This window comes from Pygoscelis adeliae, unplaced genomic scaffold, assembly GCF_000699105.1.
Source record: "Pygoscelis adeliae isolate BGI_AS28 unplaced genomic scaffold, ASM69910v1 Scaffold135, whole genome shotgun sequence".
In the NCBI taxonomy this organism is placed as follows: Eukaryota; Metazoa; Chordata; class Aves; order Sphenisciformes; family Spheniscidae; genus Pygoscelis; species Pygoscelis adeliae.
Window position 1 is genome coordinate 3,207,208 of NW_008824908.1, and position 10,921 is coordinate 3,218,128.

Consider the following 10,921-nt stretch of genomic DNA (forward strand, 5'->3'; position numbering starts at 1 on the left):
TATTGGAGTACCTGTTTGATATCACTGATGGCATCGGTTTATGTATAGGCACTCCCATCAATGACAGCTTACTTGCCTGTGTCTGTATGTAATCATGAAATTTGAAACAAAAGAGCATATGTGGACTGCCTGCATACACTGAGCTGGGGACGGACTTAGGAATAAATCAGTATTGCTACAGTTCAAGAAAAAGTCTTTGGATAAAAGCTAAAAGCTCTTGCCTGTAAACGTATCCTGAAGAGTAGCAGTTACATGTAAGTAATCTTGCTGCTCGAGTATTTTTAAGTGCTTTGGATAGCACTGGTGTAAGATTTTCTGAGAGTAATCTAAGAGGGCTTGTTAACTTCTCTTTGCTTCTTCCAAGTTGCTTCGTCAAAGTTACTGTAGGCGATGGTGTGTGACAGGAATCAGTCGCTACTTTTTCTGCTTCAGGTTTTCCACTGAGTCCCTCTCCATTTGCAGATGTTGAGATGGAGGGTGAGGTTTGACTGTCAATTCAAGGCCACGTCAAATAAGTGCTTCAGCACAAAATGGAAGACTATTGGTGCTAAATGAGCCTACTAAGCAGAGGGAACTGCATATCCAGAGTAGTTCGATATAGTTTATTTTTGTAGGGAACTCATTGAGGAAGATGCAGTATTGGACACAGGTGCGAAGAAGTTGTATTTGAAGGTGTCCCAAGGATACCCTGAAAGAAGGAGGCAGCTAGAAAATAGATAAAGCAAGGAAAAAAGGCCATTGCTGTTAAGTGGGAAGGACCCCTGAACTGCAGAAAACTAGCATACAGAAATAAAACCACCACCCCCTTAAAAAAAGCTGTACAAAAGTGAAGTAGACTATAGAAGTTGATCTAATATTTTTACTTAATTTTAAATTCTGTATTAAAAATTAATACATTAAACTCTTATAAAAGTAAGGCACATGCAACACATGTTGTGCAACTGTTGACTTTCACCTCTCTCATAAACTAACAAGCATTATTTTAATTTGGCATTTCTAAAGAGCCATTTTCCCCCATGCAGGATATGTGGAAGAAGGTTAAGTTTGACATTGCACCAGTTAAGTCTAGATTCTGTGCTTTCTGTACTACAGTAAGCAGAGATGGTCACATCATACAGTCATACAAAATAAAAACCAACTCAAGTACAGATTCTGAAGGTGATGACCAACATACAAAATTTAAGAGTGTGACGTTATATCCATTATAATGCATCAATAATCTTAGTCAGTACAGGATGATTTGGCAACTCCAGTCTGTGTAATGCCAGTGTGCAATTCCTAGTTATCAGTGTCATACGATGCTGAAGACCATGGAAAGATATTGCTCATAGGACACTTGAATCCAGCCATCTTGATCAGTATCGTATCGTCGGAACACATCAGTCAGCCTCTGAAAAGGGGGAAAAACCCATACATTTTTGTACATCGGGAAAGTTCAGACTGCCACGTGTTCCCCTTGCTACTTAGCGTTCTATAAACACTTTCTGTTCATCCCCTCTGTAGACACTTTACAATCTCGTGCATATGGAGGTAGGTAGCTCTTTGCCACATCTCGTGCCCAAGCTGTGTAGCAGATCTCATTCCAAAACCACCTTGATACAATACCTAAGGCTATCCAGGCACTTCTTTATAGATCAGACAGCTTTTTATAACTGGCTTTAAAGGATGGGGGGTAGGTGTTGGGAAACAATGCACAATTCTTGTGAGACATTTGCTGGATTCTGTCTCCAGGTTGACTGTCGAGTACCTTGTCCCTTTCTCATCGTCTAGCCAGATAAGCTTTATGCATCATTAGTGCCTGAGTTGTCTGTAAAACTCCAGAGGTGCCCGGCAGTACAGAGAGCGGACCAAAATAACTACCAGCATGGATTCACTAACACCAGCTGAATGAGACTCCATTTCAAAGCCCTCTTTACCAGAGTTTAAATTTATAACAAAGTATCATCGGCTTCTATTACAAATGAATATAAAGGCAACTGATGTTTCAGCAGACTTATGGCTATAGACATGAAGGAGAACAAAACACCTGTATGCAAATAACTTTTACAGGGCACTCCTTTCTCTGCATGCTGCAGATCAGAAGATATCTTGAGATACTATTGCAGTGCTGGCCAGTGTCAGAAGAGCAACCTTCTTCCTACGCTACTAAAACTCAGCTCGTCCACTGCTAGAGTGTCCCAACTTTTCCCCGAAGTCTTACATACATTTCAGAAAAGTCAGAGACGCTTAGAGAAACCTTAAGCATTACGGTGAGCGATCATCCAGCAATTGATTTCTAGACAAAATAATACACCTGTAAAACTACAGTTCTCCCTCTCTCTTTATATGTATATATACAGATGCATTTCTGTTACTGAAAGAGTTAGTTTGTTTTTGTTTGTTTGAAATGTCTTTTACTACCATTGCCCCTGCAGGAACAGTAGAGATGAAAGACTGAATAATTCAGCTGCTAGGTCAAATTCCTTTTAGTCAGAGCCTTAAACAGAGAGAGATAAACAAAAAGAGACATGACAAACTCCAGTTTTAACACACCCAAGATCCAGAGGAAGTGTGTGTATTAAACTCATGGAAATAAGCGTTGTTTTCCTTTTAAAACACAGAGACTATTTCACATTTTTTTTGCCCCATAAAAGTGTTTAACAGGTCAAAAAAAGGTGTATCAAATTTACTTGTGATGCGAACGGATAACAAGTGAAGACCAATAAATGAAGATGTTTCTAGCACCTCTCGTATACTTTATTCAAGTGGTTTATTTATAAGCAAGTTCTAGATCCAATATTATAGTTAAATTGAGAACCATAAAAGCTTAAGAAAAGGTGGTTTTTTTTTTTCCAATTGACATTAAAGTACATCTCCTTTCTTACCTGTAAAACAACACAGCACTGAATAAAGTCATCAAAAGCAACTTGTCCTCTTCCTTGTCTGTCAAATTTCCGAATAAGGATATCATAGAATTGATCAGACAGTCGGTAACCTTGGAAAAAAGAAATGCTTTAAAAGGTTTCAATTACTGCAGTCCTTCTATAAAAAGAACTAGGCTGTTTAGGAGGCGTGTATAACAAAACCAGAAAACAGCAGTTACAAGAGAATTTTTTTTTGCCAAATATCTCTGTGTGGAACTAAAATGCGTGCAGTAAAAACCACACTTAATAATAGACAGAGTCACAGTAAACATAATTACTGATTAAAGTGACTAGTTGGTTGAGGGAACGGTTTAGGGCTGCAACTCAAGTTTTTGTAAATGAAATCAATTAAATAAAAGTTCCTTTTGCCGTCAGAATGCTACTGTAGCGTAGAGAGCTGGCTTCGTTTTAAAAAGCAGCAAGCTGTATCAAGTACCTTTGTAAGTTCAGACATTTACCTGAAGTATTGGTAACGCTCTCAGAGCTGCTAACAGGGGAGACAGAACATTCCACACATGTACTGACACATCCCGTATAATTTTTTCCATGAAAGGAAATAGCTTAAAAAGTGCTTGCGGCCTGGATATCTTTAGAGGTGCATTACACCTAAAAGGATAACTGCCTTTCACCTGCCTCATTTTTAGCCACGTTTGTCAGAGCAGTACAGCCCTAACAACAAGAAACTCATCTGATGACATAACCCAGTCATAAAAACTGAAATTACAAATGAATTACCAAAACCTGTTAGTGCTTGCTTTAGTTCATTTTTGTCAATCATTCCAGAATTGTCTCTGTCATACGTTCGAAAGACATTCTGCCAGTCTGAGATGTACTTCCAGACTCCTGTGAATTCATTGAAGTTCACACCACCTTTGTTTTCTCTGTCAAACATGCCTGAAATAAAAAACAAGTAACACATATAAAACCTTAATCATACTCCTCTTCAGTAAGATCTGCTAGTATTTTAAGAAGGAAGCGAGAGCGCTTTGTGGAAAGTACGAAGACGGAAAAGAAATTGCAGAAATACAAGTGCTATTTTGGAAAGTACTGCCAAAAAAAGCCAGTAGCTGTCCACCGAAGGAGGATAAGATAAAGCGAGATAAAAGAGGACCAGAATGAATCACAGAATGTTTGTTTTTCCTGGGTTTTCGTTTCTGGTTTGAAAGGATTTAGGGCTTGATTGATCATCCGGTGACAAAAAGAGAGAGGGGGGTTGTTCTTTTCTAAGGACTCATGAGAGGTCTACAACATCTGTTGACTGCCCGACGCGCTGGGATATTCATCTGCATTTGACTTGCTGATACTGTCATTATACAAACAGCATGTTGCACAGCGATGGAACTCAGACTGCTGCTGAATACTTATTAAAAACAAAGCAAAAATTTTAGTCCTTGGATTTATGAACCGTATGATAGAAAAGATTGTTCTGTTCTACCACCATCATCTTCCACATTACTGGCAATTATTTTAGAGCTAAAGAATTCAAACATTGTAAAGCTTCTGTTTGGTCTTTTTGGAGGAGAACGTCAGATTACAATGCAAGACAGGAAAAACTAGTTATGAAGACAAGCTATATAATATCTTTTTAGAATATTTAAGCTGAGAATTTCCCCACACATATATTACATTTACTATCTATTCAGTTGTACAGTAACATTTTCTCAGTCTAATTTGACAAGGGCATTCCCATATTATTCAAAAGGGAAAACATTTGAGTTTAACTTACTACTGCTGGGCTATCTGGCAGAAAAAATAAAATAAAGACATACTGAAACATACCACCTAACAATGAAAGACCAGCTTGTTAACGCTACAGCCAAATTAGTTCAAGAGACCTTTAAACAGGCATTCATTATTACAGTAGAAATACATACTGTTTATGTATATCTGTACATACTTACTTCTCTAAAACAGCGCAGCAATTGATAGCATTCTCAATTGTCTGAACAGATCACAAAACAGTATCTTGACTATTTCACATCGCACAACTACACTTACCAAGAATTGACCTGACTGTTGCTGGATTAAACGGAGTCCATGTGCCTGAAACAGAAAGAATTACTTAGTTTCTCAATACTAAGTAACATTTTAAAAAAATGCAACCAACCAACAAACCAACCAAAAAATCGGATAAGAAACAGTGAATTCAGAGCTAGATGACATGGAGCTAGCATATTAGAAAATAAGGCTGCTTTGAAGTAATTATGTTCTTGACCATTCAGAGATGACTTCAGACCAATGCTTTACAGATACTACACAGAAACCAGGCTGCACCAAAAAAAACCCCAAAAAAACAAAACCCCAAAACCTTGGAAGAACTAAGAAGGATTTTTTTCATCCCAGGTAGTCAGGAGGTATTGGATAAAAGGCAAGATCAAAAGTGGAATCCCATTTTTTCTACTGATGGGAGCAGAAGAGTTGTAAATTATAACTCGAACAAGGTCTCATATCTAGTCCTCAGTAAAAACCCCACCTGCTTATTTCCTATTTTACAGGTGGGTTACTCCAGGGCATTTAGTTTCTGACGGAAGTGAAAAGAAAAGGTTCCTAACATGGCATAACCACGCAGTGCAATTTAGAGCCGAGTTTAGTATAAATCCCACCTCCACTACTAAATCAATCAATGAAGTGTTAATTTAAATTAGTATTTTCAGACCAAGAAATGTTGCTGCTTGAAAGGGCCTGAGCAGCAATTATCTGCAGAAGAGCTTCGTACTTCTCTGAATGTTTTGACAGGCTAGTCACTCTGGACTAGTTTTCACTCCGTTGGAAGCATTCCAGAGTGCCAGGAAGCATTAAGCTTTAAATTAAGAGAAATACTGTGCCTCATCTAGAATTTCACCATCAAACCTCTAGTAAACCTGTGAAGGTACCAGGAGGATGAAGCATCATGTATTAAATTCACTGAGGCTGAGTGCAGGGACCACGAAGGAACCAGTAAGACTAGGGGTACTGTAGAGGCATTTGCAACGATGCAGTTAGCTGACCACAAGTACCTAACAGAAAGGCCGCGTTGGTATTAAGCAGGCTTTGTGAAGGCATCGTTGCTTTGCTGGATCAAGCTGCAGTGGTGTAAGTAGTGCTTATAGCAGGGCCGAATTTCTCCCACAGAAGGGAAACGCTATCAGTGTAAGTCTACAGATGCAGCAACAGGGAAAAACCCTATACTGCAGGCAGGCCATATGACTATTTGCACATAAAGAGAAACATCAGCAGAGAAGAGTAAAAATCGCTCTGAAAATGCTTAAGCAGTATTTTAGACAGAGAACATCAGTACCTTAGAGTTGTATGTCTCCTGACAAAAATAAAAAATAATGGAATTATTAATAGGGTGCCAGCATTTAACTCTGAATAGAATAGAAGAGAAAGGGAAAACACAGTTTGGAATTTAACTTACTAAATGTTGAAAGTTTCAAGAGACTCATACGGACGCTATATAGCAAAACCAGAGCAACTCCAGTGCTGAAGAAGAACTGTACTGATTTCAGCCTGTTCCAATAAACAGTAAGAGACCGTTCCCCTCCCCTGACTTTACTATTAACTTTACGTGGCAGCACAGAAAAAAACCCAACAAGGAAGCATAGGATTTTACTGTGCGAACAACTATACGAAGTGATGATCAGTCCCTCCCAGGTAAGTAGACTGTTACTTGCATAAACTTCACATGTTGAAAAGCTGAATGTCAAAAACACATTGAACTTCAAATTTTAATGAGCACTACGCAGACTTTTTTAATGTTTTAGAAATAAACACATAACATTCTTTTAGCCCATGTTAGATTGCAGGACAGCTACACACAACCATCCACCAGAGGATCTATTTTGAAAATAATATAGTGAATTGTTAGTGACTTTGGTGTAAAAGATCTAGAATCTCTCAGAATGAAGGAAGCTTACAGTTCTGTAAATATTTTGTCTAATAGTGAATTCACTTGGTGGGGATTCTTCAAAGCACTGAAACTGCTAATCTACACTGTAAATAAGGAAAGAAAAGAGTTCAGATAGGCGGTGATGACTATTACCCTTAAAGTCAATCAGATGAGAAGATATTTAAAATATATGAAGTTTAAAATGGCAGGTAAAGCCAGATCCCCACATCGTTATAAACAAGCACTGTAATCTTCAATGAAAACAGTGACTTAATCAATTTAACTTAGCTTTTGCGGAAGTTGTTATTCAAAATAGTATTTTGGTTACGGATCAGGTGCAGCAGCTACAATGTATTGCTTTTAATTTATCAGATATATTATTAAACAAATATTCCAGTCAATCCAGTTGTTACAAGACCACAATTTTACTATACAGAGCCATCCAAATTTATTTCAAGTCAGGTGATTACTGACAAAAAGTAGCCTTTCAGTCTGTGTGCACTGCAGCTCACAACATCAGTTTAAGCCCTTCTCAGTCACGAAGCACTGGAAGGATGAAGGAAATAAACCTTGGGAGAAGGGGAACTTGATATGGATGCAAAGGTGCATGAACAGCTTCAATATGCACTTTTTCAGATTTCTAAGTGGGAAAAAAAAAACCCACAAAGTACAACCCTACCCACCCTAAGTCACCAGAGGAAAGTAAAAATAGGCTACTGGAAAACTTTTTTGTTTTTTATTTTGCTTCCATGAGTTATTTGACCATACCCTAGTTACTCTTTAAGCGTTATGACGGGGAACTGACAGACTGCTGGGAAGTTTTAATACTAGATCTAGAGTGCATCCTTCTACTTTGTTAGGAAAAAAAAACCAAACATGCCTCATTTAGAAAAAAAAAAAAAAAATTACCACCTTCAATTCCTGCACCATACTGTATGAAAAGATTTTATGTGTAGTAAAAAGGCTGGTTGTAAACATCTGATCTTTGTCCAGGTTATACACTGATCCTGGTTAAAAAACAAAGGTTCAGTAGTGATGAGAGAGGAATATATAAATCACCATTTATGTTTTCTAGGAAGCAGAGGTGGAAAAAAAATAAAGGGATGTGCATGCCTTCATTCCCCAGAATACAAATCGGTAATGTTTACAGTAGGTACTCAGTTTATAATGCATTATTACTAACATGCACCAAACCCAGAAAACTTCCCTTGAAATAAAAAAAAACCCCACAACCCAGGAACAATGGGCTCAGAAAATCAATCAATAAAATAAAATAAAATCAGGAAGATTATCCACTTTTTTCCTCTCCTTCAGCCTCTTGCTGTAGATTAAATAGTATTAATCAGTGGTAGGAACATTCCCTCCCCCCACCCCAATCAAAGAATTATGGCATCAAGTAACCAGTCTCACATGAAATTTAACATTAAGTCAATGAACTTAATGAAGTTAATGAACTACCTCACTGCTCATTTACAGACTTACCATTGGATAATGCCTGCTGAAGTTCATTATCAGATATTATTCCACTCCTGTCTTTATCAACCCTGGAGGGGGGAAAAAAAAAAAAAGCAGTAAGCTTTAAATGGCTGAAATTAACAGGTTCCACTTACAGAAGACTTCAACATTCTGGTTCTTACTCACCAGGTAAGATTAATCTGTTCCTGAAAAGTCACTAATTGCATATTATTTGGTAAACCATTCACAGTTACTGCAAATTAAACGCTTCATTCAGACTGGTGAGACATTCTGGAACATGATAAAAGCTACAAAGAAAACTGCAAGACTTACTTATGAGTGAAGAGACACACAAAAACCACACACTGGCAAAAAAACAGTCTGGGCATAATCCACACAAGAAAGTATTTTTATTTATTTATTTTTAAAAGGACTACAGAGCACACCATGCTGGTTAAAACCACAAAATGCCTAATGTCACAGTAGTAAGCTGTTTGGCTCCCAAACTGGAGCCCCAAGTTTGGCACCCAGTGCCACTCAATAAGATGTTGGCAATGTAGAGAAACCCACTAATGTAACGAGTGCCAAGCACTGAAAGGATCGACTGTAGGGCCTTGACCCCTTTCAAAGGGGTTCAAAAAGTGAGAAAGTGCAGGCAGGTGCCAGCTTCCATTGAGTCTTCACAGTCTATTGTCTTAGAGAATGGAGGTCTATCCCAAAATTAATAAACTAAGTAATTTCTGCCCAAATAAAGCAGGATCATGCCTTCTTTAGAAGGATATCTGAAAGTGGTGGTGACTTCCCTCCATTTTATACAAGGATCTTCCCCTTGACACTGACAGTTTTTACTGCCCTTCAGTTACTACCATTCCAAAGCAGAGTCCTGCTCAGCTGATTCCTCTGCAGAAGCTGGTTTTTTTCCTTTAGTCCTTGTTGTCTTTTTCTAAACCTTTTCAGTTCAGTCTACAAGATTCCTTCCCCATCTCAAAGATTATATAAACCACATACAACATTCAAATTGCAAGCATAAGTTGCATAGATTATAATAACAAAAAGATATTCCCCTTTTTTATTCTCTATTTCTTTTCTAGGTATTCCGAACACTTTTCACCTTTTATGAGCTGCTATTAAGTGCTAAGCTGATATTTTCATAAAAATGTGTTATGACCTACTTATCTTGCTGCTGAGCATCACCAGTCAGCTTAGAGCACATTCATTTTATATACAAAATGATGCAAAGTTAAAGTGGGTCTTCCTCATGGACATCAGGTATCTACTCTGGATTTCATCTGACCATCATACAGTAGTCATGATCTGGCCATGACAGGGTGATATGACCCAATCATTCAGGGCTGTCAGGTGCTCCTGCAAGTCTCCATAGGCCTCACTTACTGCAGGAATCAATTAGTGTAACCAGCAAGTTTCATCTGACCATTCACCTTCTTTTCCCCTAGTTTCTCCTGAACATATCGAATAAAGATCGCAGAACAGCTCCATCTGTCAGTGTGGCAGCTGACCACACACTCTTCTTTTTAGCCAGTTACTTATCCACCAAAGGACCCTCCCTTTCATTCTACGTATACTGGATTTCTTTAAAGGCCTTTGATACTTTTGTATGTTGAGAGCCTCTTTGGAAACTATACAGATTACATCAATTGCACTAGCTCTAGCCATCATATCATACCCAATCCTTATCAAACACATTCCAAGACTTACAGAGTAGTCTGCCAGACAGGAATACTTTCAAACCAAAGCCATGCAACTCTCCTGACTAGCTACATTATTTAAAATGGTTTCTACTGGTTTGCCTGGTGCAGAAGTCAGACTGTTGATCTGTTTCTTTCTGGACCCTTAAAAAAAAAGAAAGGCATCATGCATGCCTCCTCCAAGTTCCCAGATGAAGTGGTTTTACGGAAGGCTGGGTAAGTAAGCTGCCGCATTCCTGAGTCACTTCTGAGTTACTAAGGAAATACTAGCCAGTTTTAACAACTTATTACTGTTTGCCTACTCCTTAACCTCTTCTTGCTGTCACCTGAGTCAAGATGGATCCTCTGACACATCTCCCATAAAAATGGATCCAATGTAGGAACCTCCCCAGTTTCCTCGGCATGACACAAATGTGAAAAACTCCTTTAACTTCATTACTACTACGGTCTCGACAGCGTGCTTTTTTTAACATGGGCCTGCTCACTCTCGTGCAGGTTCCAGCTCCAGATGTGCTCAAAACAATATTTCTTGTTAGTTTCTAAATTTTCCATTAAGCATTTATCAGATTCCTTCCTGTACGGCTACATTTACCCTCCAGACTTTACAATCCTTTCTGGATCCTCAGGTCAAAAATGACTTCAGCGTTTTCAAGGTTCCCTTCTCGCTTCCATTAACCCCCTTCCCTTGCTCTAGAATACAGCCACATTTATTCCTCCTCAAGCCTTTCTTAAAGCTCCCCCTCGGATTCCTCCTGCAGGGATATAACCGCGACGCCTACCCGCCCCGCAAGGCCCCAAGGCGGCCAAATCCTGCGTTGGATGCCGGGGGCCGGTGACAGGCTCACCGTAGCAGCTGACCGTTTCCGGGCACCTCCCAACGCCCGCTCCCTCCCGGTACGCCCCCAGGGAGCGCCAGACCCGGGAGGGCCCAGGTCTGCCGGCCCCGCAGAACTCGGCAGCGCGGCCCGGCAGCGACCGAGGGTCGCGGC

General features: G+C 39.2%; 1 protein-coding gene across 1 annotated transcript; it reads right to left on the reverse strand.

Moving 5' to 3' along the window:
• Positions 1-847: 847 nt before the first annotated feature.
• On the reverse strand, positions 848-9,900 carry PDCD6 (programmed cell death 6). Its single transcript, XM_009324950.1, has 6 exons — positions 9,836-9,900; positions 8,254-8,315; positions 4,902-4,946; positions 3,639-3,797; positions 2,865-2,974; positions 848-1,390 (listed from the first exon to the last, which is right to left on the reverse strand). The coding sequence occupies exons 1-6, from the start codon at positions 9,898-9,900 to the stop codon at positions 1,292-1,294; spliced, it is 540 nt and encodes a 179-aa protein (XP_009323225.1). The 3' UTR covers positions 848-1,291.
• Positions 9,901-10,921: the final 1,021 nt, after the last annotated feature.

Excerpts from the sequence above, each read along its gene's own strand:
- PDCD6 (XM_009324950.1), bottom strand. The coding sequence starts at position 9,900 with ATGGCTAGAGCTAGTGCAATTGATGTAATCTGTATAGTTTCCAAAGAG. Across the intron at positions 4,947-8,253 it reads TCAGCAGGCATTATCCAATG|GCACATGGACTCCGTTTAAT; the intron begins GTAAGTCTGTAA and ends TTTCTGTTTCAG. Across the intron at positions 2,975-3,638 it reads GCAAGCACTAACAGGTTTTG|GTTACCGACTGTCTGATCAA; the intron begins GTAATTCATTTG and ends CTTTTTTCCAAG.